General features: G+C 52.6%; 4 protein-coding genes across 4 annotated transcripts; 1 reads left to right on the top strand and 3 right to left on the bottom strand.

The window, feature by feature from the left end:
- Positions 1–1,281: 1,281 nt before the first annotated feature.
- GLRG_11219 (uncharacterized protein) lies at positions 1,282–2,771 on the bottom strand (the record flags this gene model as incomplete). Its single annotated transcript, XM_008101904.1, has 3 exons — positions 1,282–1,990; positions 2,092–2,681; positions 2,748–2,771. The coding sequence occupies 3 exons, from the start codon at positions 2,769–2,771 to the stop codon at positions 1,282–1,284; spliced, it is 1,323 nt and encodes a 440-aa protein (XP_008100095.1).
- Positions 2,772–4,549: 1,778 nt separating this feature from the next.
- Positions 4,550–6,331, bottom strand: GLRG_11218 (uncharacterized protein; the record flags this gene model as incomplete). Its single annotated transcript, XM_008101903.1, has 1 exon — positions 4,550–6,331. The coding sequence occupies one exon, from the start codon at positions 6,329–6,331 to the stop codon at positions 4,550–4,552; it is 1,782 nt and encodes a 593-aa protein (XP_008100094.1).
- A 5,144-nt stretch (positions 6,332–11,475) lies between these two features.
- Positions 11,476–13,892, bottom strand: GLRG_11217 (uncharacterized protein; the record flags this gene model as incomplete). Its single annotated transcript, XM_008101902.1, has 2 exons — positions 11,476–12,951; positions 12,999–13,892. 2 exons carry the CDS (start codon positions 13,890–13,892, stop codon positions 11,476–11,478), a joined length of 2,370 nt encoding a protein of 789 aa, XP_008100093.1.
- Positions 13,893–16,016: 2,124 nt separating this feature from the next.
- On the top strand, positions 16,017–16,475 carry GLRG_11216 (uncharacterized protein; the record flags this gene model as incomplete). The annotated part of the gene is made up of 1 exon (XM_008101901.1): positions 16,017–16,475. One exon carries the CDS (start codon positions 16,017–16,019, stop codon positions 16,473–16,475), a length of 459 nt encoding a protein of 152 aa, XP_008100092.1.
- Between the last annotated feature and the right edge of the window lie 1,205 nt (positions 16,476–17,680).

Raw genomic sequence — 17,680 nt, 5'->3', positions numbered from 1 at the left:
CGGAAGGCTGGCTTAGAGGCGCAGGGGATGCCGACTTGAGTGATTGAATCAGGGATCTGGCAAGCGTGGACGACGGTGTTGATACGGGAGGTTGACGATGGACAGCTGCTTGGGTGATGGTATCGAGAACGGTCCGGACGTCGCTCTTGATAAACATTTGCGATGAGTCAAGGCGGGTCAAAGCATGGGGAGCGACGAAAAAGCCTTCGCTTAGGTTGCTGTAGTCGAAAGCCGTCTGGCACAGGAGTTGCTTCGGACTGAATCTTGTGTTTTTGAGAAACCGTGACGGACTTGGATCTGGTGTGTGTTGGCGGTCGACTTCACAGCATGGCTTTTTCGTGTTCTTGCTACGTTGCGTATGTGCGAGGACGAGGACAGACTGACACATAGATAGTGGACGAGAATGCAGGCAGGCAGCTTACTTGAAGCTGGGTAGAAATTTGTTTTGTTAAGGCAAAACGCGAGCGATGCGATGTGCCGCTGGCAGTTATGTGCAAGGAGGGCAGGAGGGAGGGGGCAGGTGGGCCCTAGGTAAAGAAGGAAGGTGGAAGCCATTGGTGGCGCATAGAGGTAGTGTTAGACATGCCTGATGCTATTCCCTTTCCCCCTCATCTACCACTATTTTCCTCACTCCACCAGCATCATTCACCAACATCATTCAGATATCTTCACTCAACTGCATGCAATCGCTATATCCATTTTCCTTCTCAAATTCGCTTATATACCTCCAACGTTCTTCAAAGAAGAAACCAATGGAGATGTCTGTGAGCGATGGCAGCGGTGGCCCGCCGGCAGATGGACATCTGAACAAGATCCGCTCACCTGACAGGTAGTGGCAGTCTAACACCACAAGGTCTATGCCACTGCTGCTAGACTTCAGCGGCAGTGGCAGTGGCAGTGGCAATGGCAGTGGTGGCAGTGGTGGCGCAAGGAGGTGGTGTCGGTCCGACATCACTGCCGCTGGACTTTGGCGAGCAGTGGCGGCAGTGGTGGCAGTGGTGGCGCAAGGAGGTGGTGTCGGTCCGACATTACAAGGTACAGCTGTGCCACTGCTGCTGGACTTTGGCGGCGGCCGTGAATTACCCGATGATTAGTCATCGGTGTTAAGGCCAATAACGCCGACAGTCACTGGCGATGGTCAACATCGCAACATATGCATAGACATAAAAAAAAGAAAAAGCCTTGTAGTCAAGACAACGCTGCATTTTCATCTCTCACTCTCTCTCGTACACATACACACACACCAAACCGCAAGAACATCTTTGTGAGAAATACTAGAATCTAAGGGTTCTTGAGCATCAAACGCTTGAACAGAAAATCAGCCTCGAGCACGTGACGTCTCGCCTGGAGCTGCCACTCGAGAGCGAGCTGGATGTCGCTGTACCCTGCAAGCCCTGTGTCGCCATCTTCGGCCTGAGCCGCTTGGGTGGTGATGTTGTTGTTGGACGCAGACGCCGTAGTCGCCGACGCTGCCGTTTGATAGGTCGTGGTGACGCAGCCACCGCCGCCGCCATCATAATGATCCATAGGGACGAAGGTGCTGTTGTAGGTAATGCTTGACATGACGCTTGAACTGCCACTGCCCAATTGCTCTACTACAGTGCTGTTGCTGCACGTCCGATGGGACATGGCGCTTCTAATACCCAATCCTGAAGCTGGCGAGGCGCTCGGCGAGCATTGCGTCGATTGCCTTGGCCCTGCCTGGGTGGCTTCTGCCGTCCTTTTGCGGTCCCTGTCGGTCTTGGGCCGCATCCTTGCCTGGTGCTGCTGGAGAAACGGCGGAGCGCCGGCCAAGTGGGCGCTTGGAGACGCCATGGGCGGCGACCCGCGGCTGCCGTGGCGAGTCAGACTTCCAGGTCCGCTGCCCGACACGCTGTGCGGGTTGGCGTCTCTGGTTCTTCTTGTCCACAGCAGAGACGCGCTTTCGTCCTTGTCGTGTCGAAGAGGGAGTGGATGTATGGGCGTGCTGGGTGTCGAAGGAGGGTCGAGCCTGTCCAAGGTGTGAGTATAGGCTGTAGAGAAGAGAGCATAAGCCACACTGAAGGGAGAGCGGCGGAAAAGGAATGAGGTGCCCACACAAGCGCAACATACCTGGTCGGAGCGACCGAGCTGCGAGGCCCGGTCTGGGGAGGAGTGATGAGACCCTGAGCAATGGCAACGGATTCGGCCAGGCGACGGCCTGTCGGCGTGAGGGGGCCAGGGGTCGAGGGCAGTAGGGTAGGGAGAGGTGGCGGAAATCGGGCGTCGACATTGGCCGTGTTCCGTTTGCCCAAGATGCGGAGCCAATCTTGGACCGTGTCGACACTGCCAAACCAGATGGCAGTGATTTCAGGATTCCATTGGTAACGCTGGAAGGAGGAGGGGCTTCCAGGGAGGAGATGAGGCAGAACGACGCGGTTGTCAACAACCCATTTCCGGGCAGTATGGCGGACCTTGTTGCGGAACTGGGGGAGAATGACAGTATCAAACAGATCGGAGGAGGGATCGGAGAAGGGGCCCATGTGGCAGAGAGGACGGAGGTAGGGGAGCACGTGGCTGTCGAACATTTGGTCGTTGACGTCGTCTGGCAGGACTCGGAGCTTCCAGAGATGGAAGAGGATCGTGGCGCGCACAAGGAGACACCAGCCGACGGCTCGGTTTCTGTTGTTGGCGTAGAAGGAAACGGGAACGCAGCAGACCTCCTGTTTGTTCCCCACGAGTTAGTTTATTGGGGCTGAACGTAATGGCGGGGTAGAGTGGGCAATGACTTGAGCCGTGTTTGTGGTGCACATGATTGCAGTGGAGAGTGGATTGAGATGTGTCGACTGAGTGAGATTGACGGGGGAAAGAAGGGCGGTGGCGGCGGCGGCGGTTGGATCAGATCGACAGCGAGGAGCGACAACGGTGGAAGAGCAGAAGAGAAGGTAACGAGGTTCAGGATGATAGAAGGTAGGGTCAACAGGATGTTCTTGTCAATCGGTAGCTGACAGGTAGGTCAGCATTGAGCATTGCGTGGGACATGTGTTTGTGTTATAGACCTGATGAAGAAGGTGGGCAACAGAAAGAGAAGATGAGGTCGAAAGGGTGGGCGTTCTATGGGATACGTGGTTCATGTTGGTTCTGCTTACCGCATGATTTAGTTGTTGGCGTCATGACAACGGTGTGATGCAGATGTTCTACGCACCACCACAGGTTCATGTTGGTTGGCAGTGAAGGCAGCAGACTGCCTACTGCATCGTTCAGTTGTTGGCATCATGATAGCGGTATGGTGCAGATGTTTCATGCACTGCGGGTTGATGTTGAAGACATGACGAAGAACGTGGACGAAGGAGAAAAGATGAGGTCAAAAGGGTTGGTGTTCTATGGGATGCGTGGTTCATGTGGCGGTGACGGTAGCAGACTGCCTGGGTGCCGCATCGCTTGGTTGGCGATCATGGTTCATGCAATCTTGGGATGAACAGGCGGGGTTGGCGTCATGACGGCGGTATAGTGCAGATATTCCATGCACCAAAGGTTCATGTTGTAGACATAACAAAGAAGGATGAGTGGTTCATGTAGCGGTGAAGGCAGGTAGCTGACTGCATTGCTTCGTTGGCGACCATGGTTCATGCATGCAATCTTGGGATGAACAGGCGGGATTGAATGCTATCTGTCAGTGAGTGTTTGTATGTTTGACAGGGGATGTAGGTAAGTCCCTATAGGCAGAAACCATGACGCAGTCAGTCAGCTCGGCACCTGATTAACCAGTATTTCCGAGACTTACTGACGTAACTAATGTACCTCCGTAGACCACCACCACATCATCACGTGGATACATCATCAGAAATGGCAATAGGGTTCATGTAGCCATATGGGTTTCTGTGTTGGGATACAGGTCCATAAATTGACGGCCAACTCCCTCATTTCAGTTCCTTCCCATTACTGTCAGCCCAGGCGTTTCCTCATCTTCCTTCTTTCCTTTCCAGGAACCAGAAGATTCATCTCCTTTCTCCCTCTCCAGGGAAGAGGAACAAACCACACATACTCAGTGAGACTCCTCTCACTGCATCATTGCCTGGACCGATGAATTCTTATCGCGTCTGACCATCCATTGGGCAGGCAATCTCGCCATTCAATTTTTTGCATTGGCTGATGATCTCTCGTCACATGAGGCATGCCTTCTCAAATCTCCCCGTCTGTCTGTCTTACCATATCCAGGGATTCAGACCTGCCTCTGTTCACGTTTCCCGATGATTTCTCATCATCTTGAAAGAGGGCTTGACCATACTCTTGTCATTCCCTCTTCAGGGATGGCTTATGAGACCCTTCTCACGAAAGCTCTCCGTGTGGACACTAAACGACGAATTCTCGTCGGTCCGTGGTCCATTGGCGTGCCATTCCATGATGCATGGATCACGCCGAAAGGGGGAAGGTGTGTGTGTGTGTGTGTGTGTGTGTGTGTTCCTCCTACACCTAACAAGGTAAACGAGGATCAAGGACATGCACACACACGCGCCCCGTCGTCGTTGTTATCCGCTGGCGTGCACAGTTCAATCGGGCCAAAAAGTTGCCCATTGCTTGCAAGTCTGCCTCACGATCGCGGGCCTGTCCGTCTTGTCGCCGTGGTGGAAACCAACCTTGTGCTCGACGCGGCGAACAACCACTCGCTATGAGTACAAGAAGGCGTTGTTGCTCCTGTCCCCTCGTCAAGCACGCGCTCCTGAGCAAACGCTTCTTCCTTTTGTGCCTTCTCGTCGACGACGTCTCCCTCCTCCTCATCCTCCTCCCGACCGGCTCCGAGAGGCCATATCCTAGCTACCCACTCCCATTTGGTCTTTGCCCTCCTATCCATTGACCGCAGGCGCCGTTCCAACGGTGTGTCAACAGCCATCTGCTGCAATCCAGAGGCCCCCATTCTTGAATCCCACAAGGCCACCTGCGCCCTTGACTCCCTTGTGCGACGGATTACTTGTGACACTTGGCGCATTAGCACTCTAGGCTCAGAAAAGTCCCAGCCCAACCTCTTTCCCATTGCTGCTGCTGCTGCTACTTGTTCTAGGCGTTGAATCGAGGCAGCCATTGTCTCCTGTGCCGTCTGGACTCCAAGGAGTGCTTCATTCACAAGGCCTCGTACGATATCGCGGCGGGGTATCATCTCTCCTTGAAGACGCTTAACGTAGAAGGCAACGTCCTCACTCCACCACGTCGTCTTTCCCTCAGCAATAGCAACACCACCCTCTAGCAGATTATTAAGGGCAATCTTTTCGAGCAACTGGGTTTGATGGAGATGCTGCTCTAGCATTGTGAGCTGTTCTTCTAATGCCGTAAGCCATTGCTGTGACGGTTCAAATGCAGCTAGAAACACTGAGGCGAGTGCCTCGGCTGATGCTTTGGGCGAAAGCGGCGGCGACGACGACGACGACGACGACGATGACGACGTCGATGTGGATTCATTTGAGGCCATTTCTTCGATGTCGATAAGAAGTAGAAGCAGGTCTGACTCGAGTTCGAGGTCGTCGTTGGCGGCAAAGGAATGGATCAAGCTGGCAGCCTCTTTCGCCTGAGTGGCAAGCTTGACAAAAGCCTGTCGGGTAGTGGTGGTCGTCGGTCCGTAACTGGCAAGGCTAGATAGCTCTCCGACGGTATCCGAGTAGAAGAGGATTTGCTGGGGAGGCCACCAAATGGCACACCTAGAGGAAGAGGAGTTTGAGGGGAAGCCGGCAGCTGCTGGGGCATCATGATGGAGGAGTTTGAGGGGAAAAAGTCGGTGTAAAAGGAGCTCGTAGTACGAAAGCATCTGATTTGTGTTGATCAGCCGAGTGGGAGATTTGGTAAATAGATGGTGAAAGTGGTGGTATTGGGGATTCTTGTATAGGAACGATGGGCCCAAGGGAACAAGGATAGAGAAGAAGATGAGGGTGAGAAGCAGGACGATAAGCAGCAGTCGGAGAGTGATTAGGGGCGGCAGATTCTGGCGGGGAGAAGGCGTGTGGCCGGGGATCAATATCATGTCAGGGGCAGAGTATATCGAGGGCGGGGGGACATGTATAGAGGCAACGCAGAGAGACTGTCCTGTGCAGCGGTCGGGGTGGTCGGGGTTATGATCATCGTCGAGGCCGTCGGTATCTAGAATCGAGCAGAGGGAGACGTGGCCGGGTCGATGGAAGTGCAGCGTGTACGAGGAGGGAGAGGAGGAGGAGGAGGTGGTGGTGGTGTCGCGCCGTAGCCATTCGTCATGGAAGCAGAGGGAAATGTCATGCCGTTGCGGGGTGGGACGAGAGAAGAGAAAGCTGAGGGAGAGACGGTAGAAGGAGGGATGCTCATAGGATGAATCGCCATTGGAGGGGTCGCGGCCGGTGTTGCGTGCGGCCATCGTCGTTGTCGTCGTCGTCGTCGTCGTCGTCGTCGTCGTCGTCGTCGTCGTCGTCGTCGTCGTCGTCTGGTCTGGCGATGATGTATGTAGATGGCACAATTCAATTGGGTCGAGTTCTTCAAACATGATTTTTGTTTTCTTCATATCACTAGGCAGCAGAAGGTTTCAAGGACACGTCTCTCCGCGTGCTCGTGGCAGCCAGAGGCACGGCGCTCCTGCGAGTTTGGTTTGTTTGCCTTTGCATCACAATCAACCCAGCAACCGGATGGATCGCCAAGGAATAATAATAATAATAACAATAACAAAGTCGTGGCCAAACAGTGCAGCGTTCGATCGTCCGACGGTTTCCCTTGGCTCTTTCTTCTTCTTCTTTATCTTTTTCTCTTGGAATTCTTTTTTCTTTTTTTTTCCAATTCCTGGTGGTTGTCATCATGCTGTTCCTTGAATTCTCTGACAGTAACAAGCTGTTTGTTCCGTAACAGCACGTTGCTCGTACTGTGAAGACGTCACATGAGAGCGTATTGTTGTCACGTATTCCATCGCACATCAAATTTGCTGGCAGGCGACAGGGTCTTTACTTTCCCAGCTTGCAGTGCATCGCCAGATTGCTCTTGGTATGAAAATCAATTGGTTTTGGTGGGGGCGCCCACCAAGGCGTTGAAATGGTGGCAGTGGTGGCAGTGGTGGCGCATAGAGGTGGTGTCGGTCCGACATCACAAGGTAGTGTGCAGCTGTGCCACTACTGCCAGACTTTGGCGGCGATGGTGGTGGCAGTGGTGGCAGTGGTGGCGGTGGTGGCAGTGGTGGCATTAGTAAAAAAAAACGATGTAGTTATGGCTGCGCCACCCCCTCCATATGGCTGAAGCCTGTGCCACCCCCGCGATCAACAGCATCCAGGTCCATCTTTCTGGACGTGGTCCCGGGGCAGACGATATGCAATCGGCATCCATGACCGAACAGGCGTCGATGGACCCACGTCTCAAAAGTCCTCGAAGAATCCGTCCAATCCGTCAAGTATCATTGAGGCCGATTACAGCTGGTTGCGAGATGACGACTGCTGAACAAGTAAGTAAGCTCGTGCACGGGGCAAAGGGAACTTGGCGGGCTGGCTTTTCAGCAGCATCTAACACATCGGTCTGGTTTGCGATCGATGAAAGACATGGGATGAATTTGTGGTATATTTTAGCTGCCGTCTTATCTAAGCATGGATCCCCCCCCTGTTATCTTCCATACACATACCTTCCCCCCAACTCTGTATTTACGACATCTGTTGCTTTTGTTCTTCCACCTCGGTGACGGCCTCAAAATCAGCGTCATACAGCTTGTAGAGACGCTTCTTAAAGAGTTCCTTCAAGTGTGCTAAACGATGGCCGTCGCCACGGATGTCCTCTCAAGCCGTGCTACTTCCTCGATGATTTAAGGCTTGGTTTCGTCTGTTACAGCCTTTGCCTGTAGTGATTCTGCCTTCTTTTTCCTTTTGGACTCAAGCGGGAGGACATTGTCATAGGCTCCGCGCACCCTTCTCATCACCGAGAGACTCTGTGATGCCCATCCGACTGGAAGAAGGCAGGAAGGCACATGGTCTATGACAGCTTGCTCCGAACCGGAAAGCATCTCGAGCATGTCTTGGACCTCCCTGTATTTGTCCCTCACGGCAGTCTCAATCACGGTGAAATCACAGTTTTGCTCGACCGAGGTAACCAGCAATGACGAGCGAACACGTTCGTTCCCGTGGGCCTCAATGCGGTTATTGGCCAGGGTCTTTCTCGTCTCCTGCGGGTGTCGGGGAACTGTGGTGTTCGTCAAGACTGGTATCGGTGTCGTGCTCGTGGACAGTGCTTGTGTTTGGAGCGTCAAAGCTGCAGTGGTGAATATGTCGTCGAGGGTTTTTGAGAGAGAGAGATAGGGGTAATGGCAGACAGTATGTCCCTGATGGCGAACTGATTGCAGCAAAGTCTTCAAGGCATGCGGATCTAACATGTGTTGCCGGCACCCAAGGCAGATCGAAGCTGGAAAAGCTGAGTCGATGGCGCGGATGGTGTCGCGAAAGGAGAAAATAGCATGTCGAAGTTAAACAACACAGCTTAATAGGGGAGAAAATGGATTTGTTCATAAGACATGGCAAGTATTGGGGGCATTCAACCCGAATCTTTGGCAGTTGATTAATAATGTGCCGCTGCGCTAAAAATCCCTTCTTCCCTCCCTCCATACCGCATCACGTCCTCTCTGGTTCCTGCTTTACCTCAGCAAATCACTTGACACATTGTCCTTGCACCCCATCTTCCCACATCAACAACCTCGTCTTCTCCCCAATTCCCAGTCTCTTGATTCCCCTACCTCTTCCTCCACATGACCTACACCTCTCCGCCATCCTTAGAGGCTCTACACCTATGCCAGTTGGCCCCGGCAACGTGACTAATTCTGTCCCGGGGCAGCGAGGCCCAAGGCACCAGCGAAAGCTACGGTCCCGTTTGGCCAAGTCAGTTCTCGATACTTTGTCAGTGTGACTCTGAATCAAATCAGAAGCGATATCTAACTGACTACAAGCAGGACGTAACGCCATTTACCAGGACGACCACGTAACATCAGAACCGTTGCCCGCTGGATTCCCCGTATGGACACACCGTTTGCCTTTTTTCTCGGTCCAACCCTATGACGCTCTTGCTCATCCATCCGAGTCTCTATGCACCATTGGTTACCTGAACGACGCAAGTGAGCTCATGGCCACAGGCATCAAACCCACTCGCCAAGCTCTCTAACTCGCCTGCATGCTTAGCGTCTCGTTGGAGGAGATGAAAGATGACGAAAACGAGTACCTAGGTGCTTCTCAATCTAGCCGAGGTCACGCTTGGCAAACTAAACAACAGCAAACACAGTGCTATCACCGGGGCCAGTGTCGCGCATGAGGTTAGCTCCTTAGCCCGTGCTTCAAGATCAATCGCTGATAGTCATCATGCTAGCATTATTACTAAGGTACAAAGAGTTGTCAGAAGTGAGAAACATTGGAGGACTACAACCTGGCTCGCATGCTCAAGAGCAGTCGACCTGTCTGACCACCACTCCAACGATTCTCCCATCGACGGGGTGTCTCGTGCAATTTCTTCCCACACCCGCATCTTGGTGCACCAAGCGGAGGAGACTGTGTAAGCGGACGCCATCTGCTGCACTCGGCGGACCTTATCGAGTATTGACAGGGCGCGAACTGCCAATCTTGCAATTTTCAACAAAGACGAGGAAATTTGATGCGGTAGCAGAGGCGGGGGAAGACGGCCGAATGAGACGCAAGTACGGCACTGAACGGTGGCCAAGGCCTGATAGTCGAAGCAGCGCTCGGGGAAGCTGGTTTTGGGCCTAGGTTGCAAAGATTGAGTGCTAATTTTGCAAGGAGTACAGGCACAGATACTGACGTGCGTGAAGGGCACGGGAGGGGGTTTGAGGCATGCTTGAGATGCTGTCTGGTTCGGATCAGACTGTCCTGGACTACGTGTATTCCTCCAGACGGATGGATATTCCAGAAACTCTTGAAGCCGGTCATGAGAAGACTTGATACAACATGAAGCGTGAGAATTAGCACCCGCTATTTTATACGTCTTTCACTTTCATTACAACTCCAGCAGCTTTTCCTGGCCAGAACTAGCATTTCGTATATTAGAAAATTCCATCTGGTATGGCGTTTGATCCACCTTTCATGTGTTCCACGGCAGTGCTCAGTGCGGTTACACGTCTGAAAGGACATGGCGCTGCCAAGCCAGCCGGTGGTGATTTTCTTACTCCATCGGTAGCATGGTGAAGAGCTCTCGACCCGACGCAGAACGACGCAACTGTCAACGAGGCATTAGCGGGCATTAGGGCGGACCTCGCTGCGGGAGGATGGCGGCGTTGAGCAGACGAGAAGAGAAAAGCGCAGCAGACTTCCTGTTTCGGGCAAGAACAAGTTAGTCCCAAGTTCTTCTTTTGCGTCGACACCAACCCACAAGAACCAAAAACACCCAGGATCACGACGGGGAACGTGGACCACGGATATATGTTGGTCAAGTCAGGGACGGAGGAAGCAGGTGTGCGTTGCGTCGACCCATTCTTGTCGGTGGTGATGGGGGAGAGGCTGCTGCACCGGTCTCGGGTTCGTGCGGTCTTGTTGACGATGAATAGGACATGGCGAGAGAGGACGGCGAGGTCTGCAAGTTCTTTTGCCTTTCATTTGTTTGGTGCGGCCGAGCGAAATAGGCCAAGCATTAGCTTGTCTATTAGATTCAACAGGACGGAGCGGACGGGTTGTGGTGTTGCCTGTTGGGAAAGCCAGGCCAGGCACCACCCGAGGGGTTCTTTCCTTTTCATGGTTCCTGCCATCTGTGAAGTCAGTCATCTCGCTGAACGTGCGAAAATGTACCACAAACATAGCTTGACGTCGCTTCAGCATTAGCAAGTATGTACGAGCGCTAGTACCCCGTGGGCAACCATGTGCTGGCGGGCTGTCATGCTGCTGCAGAAACACTGGAGCGGATTGGCCGCTCCACATGTGTTCAAATATTATTAACAGAACTTCTTTGGTCCAACATAGTCCCTGCAGTGCACCACAACTTTCCGCCCGATGCTGGACCCAGGCGGAGTTGAGCTCGTTTTGCAGGAAGCTGTAGCCGGGCCGCAGCTCGGCCACGTCATCTTGAATGTCTGCGGTCGGGGGCAGGGCGGGGAGGAAGCATCGTGAGCATCGTGAGCATCGTATGCTCGCCACGGCTTGGCCCAACCAGGACTTGAAAATACTACCCCGCCAGATCCAACCCGCATTCTGCACAAAATCATCACAAACACCCGAAATGCGAAATCATTTGGTCTTTTAATTGCATTTGCGTCCTCAAAACTGGGCTGACATTACCAATCCCACCCAAAGCAACCATTTCCTAGCACATCAATGATATTCATGCTGCTGGCTACCCCTGTCCAATCCATCATCAGTCCAATATTTCATGAGCCGCATCAAGCGCCGAGCTGAACATGGCAAGCTCGCGCTCCATCGCCTGCAGGCCAAGCAGGCTTTTCTCCCGCGCCGTGGCCTCCCGCCTATCGCGGGCCTCGGACACGAGCAACTCCCGCTCCAACTCAGCTCGAGCGGTCTGGAATGCATCTTTCGCCGAACCGCCACGTTCCTACGTTGCGATCATTGCTCGAAGCCTGTCCAAATCTCTGCGCTGTTTCTGCGTACACTCGTCCAGTGGCGTCAGGACCGAATGCGCGCGAAGGTTGGCAATGATCGCCTTGACATCACCCACTGTGTTTCTGCTTTGAGCCCGCTTCGCCCGCATTGCTGCAACTGCCGCAGTTTTGTTCGATCGCATAGTGCTCACCAGCCGCTCGAGGCTTTCGCAAGCTTCCCCTACGGCGTCGGCTCTGATTGATCCGGCACTCGTGTGGTCGTTCGGCACAACCATGTTCCTTAGGGTCTGTGGTAGATCAAAAGCCACCATGACGTGACCCGTAGGTCCTAGACCAAGCTCAGAATCGTGTGCAACGCGAATGGCCTTCAAAACCGCCGACTCTTTCATCTCGGCTGACTCGGGCAGTACGGCTGGGTCACTCGGCACCGCCAGAAAGGCCGCAATGACGCGCCGCCACAGAAGCCAGTCTGTGTTTTGCGGGAGGCCAACTTTAGCGATGGCATGGAACGCGTGCAAGATGACGGCAACACCGCAGTCATTCATGTTGTCTTGTTTCACGCCGAGCCAAGCCGATTCGCTCCAAGGCTGGGGCGAGGCCAATCTAGGCCACTTTTCCATGGCAGTAGAGCCGGCTGCGTCCATGACTGTGGTAAGGCGGCCGCGTGTCTCGGACATTAGGTGCTGTGGGCCCCCGGCGTTGTCTGGTAGAGAGTCGTATAACTTTACTGTTGGCTGCGTTACAGCTGAGGCGGTTACGATCGACAGGGACCAATGCTTGTCGCTGCTGAACGGAACAAGGAAATTAACAGCCTCAGACTGGCCGCTGTCCAGGATGCGTATAAGATTCTTCGCTGGAAGGGCGTTGCCGTTGCCCATCTCCACCGTAGGCACCTCGAGCAGAACGGACGAGCGTGGAAGGAGGTTGCAAAGCCCGACAAGAGCGGCCGACACGACAAAGCCGTTTATCCATATTCCTGGATGGAGGCAGGCCATACTCTCCATCATTGAGCTTGTCATCTCTTGCAATGCTTCGTCGTCTTCCAAGGAGATGGCCAACGACTGGTGCTTTTTGTTCGGGCTTTCCAGCCCCACGAGCTCGGACTGCCACTTGCGCTTGCGGTTGAGGTTTGCGTTTGCGAGAGCTTTTGTTTTGGCATGGAAAGGATGCTGCGGGGCTGGCTCAAATGCAGCTTTGATGGGGAGCGGCTGAATTTCAAGCTGGTGCCTGGAAAGTATCACCGTAGACTCGGGCGTAGGAATATTATGTCCCAGATAGGGCGTCAAAGCGGATGTGTCGGCGTCCATGACCGTGTTGTAGAATGAGTCATGGCCTGAGGGCGAGGCAGATGTAGGTCGATAGTTGTCGTGGTGGGAAGACGCAGGAGACTTCATGGAGGGGGGCAATCGAGAGCCGGCGTTGGCGTGAAGGAAAAGGGCGGGGGTCATGAACTGCGACGTGGAAGCGACCTGGAGAGGTTAGATCTTGATAGAATCATGATGTACTGACAAGTTACCTTTGTACATTGCGGGGGCTTTGGGGTAGATGGAGAGACGAGGCCACCGTCTTGAATTGAGTCGTCTTTGCGTGGGTTATCGTCATCGTGGTAGGTATTGTCGCTGTTTTGAGTCTTGTCAAGGTTTTGAGCGCCAATGTCTTGTCGAATACCATTGTCCGCTTGGATGACGTTGCTCTCTTCAAAAGCATCGCCCTCGTCGTCACCTTTACCACTAGCACCGTCTCTGTCTTTCTGATCATTGCTGCTCGTGGTTGACCACTTATCTGCGTCCTCGCAATGGTCGGCTTGGCCAGAGTCTTGGAAGGATGAAACGGCAATTGATTCTGTCAGCGCCGACGGCTCAACGGGTCGACGCCTGGCAGCCGATTCAATAGCAGACTCCTTCACTAGCGGGAACTCCTCAAGTGCCAAGTCAACGTCTTTAAGCACAAGACCCTTGGCTTTCTTGTTCACGCCCGGCATATCTTTATCGACGGTTCGACGGTGGTGCGCGTGGCGGCGGAGGGCTGCGTAGGCTTGATCCCAGTCGTCACAACGATTGGACAACGTGTGAAGGGAGGTGAAGAAGCGGCGACCGTGGTTGGCGGCATCGAGAAGGAAGACGCAAGCGTGGTCGGAGATGGCCCAAGTCTTGGAAGCCTTTTTGAGCTTCGGAAGGCTCTGAGGGTCGCGTGGGACCAGCTGGTCTAGGTTGCAGCTGGAGACAACGGCGTGCAGGGTGTGAGGAGTCAGATGAGAACGCAGCTCGACTGGGTCGACTTGGTTCGTTATTCGTGTCTCAATATCGAAGTACATGCGCGAGGGGGCGTTTTCCTTGGACTCGGAAGGATAGGATTCGGCGTCACAGTACTCGAAAAGCGGTTGAAGGGCGTCTACAGCGTTCTGTTCCATTGTGGTCGGACAGGACGGAGGTTGGAAGCAGAGAAAAGAGAAAAGAAATAAAGAAGGTGAAAGACCATCTGCCACGTTGGTTGGGACAGGGGGGGCTGACGGCATGCGTATCTGTTGTGACAAGAAGGGAATGTTGACTGGAGGAAACAAGAGTCGCGTGGTGGCGGCCTGTTCACGGATCGTGTTATTAGTCGTAAAAGGAAAGAATAAGCCACCCCGACCTGAGTAAGAAAGGCAAGCAGCTTAAGTACCTACGTACCTAGTTGAAATCTGAAGTAGTAATTACTGCTACTAGTGCCTCATTATTTCTGCTCTTGATGGATGGGTGGGGACGCAAGGAACAAGAGGAATGCACGACGGCGACGGTGAAGCGACAGACAACGTATTGCTGCAGGCTAGGCTGATCTTGGGGCAGTGTGCTTAGTGAAGATGATGTTTGGCCGGCGGCGATGGATGAAGGATGTGTTTCTCTAGGTTGCAGCTGGCGGCGACTGTGTCACAAACTTGGTGAATAATTGAGTTCTATGGCCAGGAGGTGGTGGTGAGAGGAATCAACATCACCTCCTAATCAACATCACCTCCCAGTCAACATCACCTCCCAGTCAACATCACCTCCCAGTCAACATCACCTCCCAGTCAACATCACCTCCCAGTCAACATCACCTCCCAGTCAACATCACCTCCCAGTCAACATCACCTCCCAGTCAACATCACCTCCTAATTAACACAATACTTAGGTAAAAGCGCTAAGGTTAAAGTGACATATCTTCTAGCAAGCACGGAGAAACACGGGTTTCCATAACATCAAGCAAAGAGAAGAAGTAATTACCTTGGCGCAGAGCTGTGGGTTCCGCTCCGACGACTAGCAGAGAGCAAGAGAGTAATTTGATCATGTTCCTACACACGGAGACCTACCTGTGTAGCTTGGCGCAACTTCTGGGTAATTACTGCCGTGCATAAATTGAACCATTCTGACACAAAAGGCCCTAGAGTTTGTCTATCTAACGCCATTAATGTTAATAATATGGCGTTAAATACGGCTGCTGTGACACAATGGCCCGCTGCCCAAGAAAACTAGCACTTAAAGTCTAGTAGTCTCTATTATCCGTATTGCGCTTGCTTCTACGCACAGTAGTCACTTGTCATCATGCCCTCATCTTCATCACATCAACACTTGGCAAGCGCTTTCACTTACTAATAATGCTAACGGCCTCACCGGGCGGAAACCGCAATCACACTTGCTGTCTAGCTCTAAGCTTGTGCTTCAGTCGTGGTCGCGACGTGTCTTCCTAGGGCACTTATCACTGCAAGATGCGTAGAATGTGTCAACCTACTATTGTACCCAAGGTACCTAGTTCAGCGTTTACACGGCAGGGCTTCAAGATAGGTTATTGCGGTTAGTAATTCTATTATCTCCCTAGTTATACACACATACACACCAACCAGCAGTGTAACCAGTACAGCAGGAACCTTCCCACCTTATCACGACCTAACCACACTCACAAACGTCCTTAGGCTATACTGCGTCGGGGTTGACCTGTCTTCTTTCTCACTAATGCTGCCACAGCCCACGCGACAAGTGTAAACTCTAGCCTGAACGTTGCGCGTCTATTACCATCAAACTTGGAAAGCTGACTTCTGCCTCTGCTTGGCTTTTCTATTTCCATCCCTTGTTTGCATCCGCCTAAGTACCTAGCTCAATGGTCCAGCTTCATGAATGAAGGCATTGGTCTCACTAAATTAGCTACCCAGCAACCTTTCCTCCACTTGACTAAATACTGAATCGTACTATTAGTGAAGCTCCTGTTATGTAAGGAGATGTAGAAAATGAGAGGCAGAAACCAGCGGAGCAGCACAGGCATGTGTTTAAATAGCTAGTGTTTATAGAGCTAATAGTTATTGAGCTGATGTTTTTAGGAAGGTGCTGATGTGGAGGTGCTGATGTGGAGGTGCTGATGTGGAGGTGCTGATGTGGAGGTGCTGATGTGGAGGTGCTGATGTGGAGGTGGTGTTGATAGAGGTGGTGTGGAGGGTGGGACTGGTGTAGAGGGGCTAGTGTTTATAGGGCTAGTGTTTATAGAGCTGGTGTTTAGGGAGCTGGTGTTTAGGGAGGAGCTGGTGTTTATGGAGCTGGTGTTTAGGGAGGAACTGGTGTTTATGGAGCTAGTGTTTATGCAGGAGCTGGTGTTTATGGAGCTGGTGTTTAGGGAGGAGCTGGTGTTTATGCAGGAGCTGGTGTTTATAGAGCTGGTGTTTAGGGAGGAGCTGGTGTTTATGCAGGAGCTGGTGTTTATGGAGCTAGTGTTTAGGGAGGAGCTAGTGTTTATGCAGGAGCTGGTGTTTATGGAGCTGGTGTTTATGGAGCTGGTGTTTAGGGAGGAGCTAGTGTTTATAGAGCTGGTGTTTAGGGAGGAGCTGGTGTTTATGCAGGAGCTGGTGTTTATGGAGCTAGTGTTTAGGGAGGAGCTAGTGTTTATGCAGGAGCTGGTGTTTATGGAGCTGGTGTTTATGGAGCTGGTGTTTAGGGAGGAGCTGGTGTTTATGGAGCTGGTGTTTAGGGAGGAGCTGGTGTGGAGGTGCTGATGTGGAGGTGGGTGGTGTGAAGTGGCTGATGTGGAGATGGTGTTAATAGAGGTACTGCCTATAGGTAGGTGGTGTGAATCTCGTTCGGTCCTTCTCTCTCCCACTTTCCTGCCTCTGTGGTGTGACATGGATGATAACTGACTGTCCCACAGGAGATACGTACTCTCTATCCGTACCTTTGGCAGGGACCTTAAAACATTACCCCACCATTGTCCTTACGCCTTCCCTTCCTGCCTTAAACCGCGCCAACAATAACAAACCTCTTAGCAGGACAGAAACCAGACAATGATAGCCTGATTCTCTCTCCTTGACGCACGGCCTACCACAAAATGCTAGCCCTTTCTTTACCCATCTGATCCGATATCTTCTTGTCTTATGAACCACTAACAACAACAGCAACGTACAGCTAGCTGCTTGATTGATCTGCCTTAACTAGCAGAGGACCCGAGACTGCAAGATGCCTAGCCCGCAGGACGACAGACACTAAGGGATAGATCTAACCTGGAAGTAGATAAGTACAGCTTCTATCTACGTCTTGGGTGCATTCTACACCGACTGCATGAGGGCCAACTCTAAACAATCCGCAGACGAGACAAGCGTGAGGTCGACATTCTGAACAAGGCCGCGAGGATAATCGGCAGCAAGCCTGAGAAAAAGATCCGCCAGGCCTCACGAGGTTCGGCTTACCAAAACAGTCGTTCGCGCCAATGTTGCGGGAAACTTGTGAGATAGTGGTTCAATACTATGGCAGAAAACGGTGCACCATGACGATGGCGCGTCGCTGTATGAGCCAAAGAAAGCTACATCGTCATTGCCCACATCTATTGGCTTTGTCAGACGAACCGTGGACCTGATTAGCTATGTAACTAACGTGAGTTGTATTCCTGTCAGGGCGGGAATGTCAAAATGACGAGCCCAGATGGTTGAACTGTGGGTTCTAATTAGTTGTCCACAACCAAAATTCAAACATTCAAGACGTCAAGTGCTCACATGAACCATGAGCTTAATCCGCCATGTTACTAACGTAAGCTCTGTTCTAGAGCCCCCCCCCCCCCCCCCCCCCCCCTAGTATTCAGGCTAAGAACAGAGAGCTGACGATACCAGATGGCCCTAATGTAGCTACTTTATTAGTTAGTCTTAACTAAGATGCCTCTAATCTCTTGTTCTAACAAGACACCGCTCTCTATAATAACACACACGCGTAT

The sequence above is a fragment of the Colletotrichum graminicola genome (assembly GCF_000149035.1).
Source record: "Colletotrichum graminicola M1.001 genomic scaffold supercont1.78, whole genome shotgun sequence".
Lineage (NCBI taxonomy): Eukaryota > Fungi > Ascomycota > Sordariomycetes > Glomerellales > Glomerellaceae > Colletotrichum > Colletotrichum graminicola.
The sequence above is the reverse complement of the archived record's forward strand: the minus strand, read 5'-3'. Positions and strand labels throughout refer to the sequence as shown.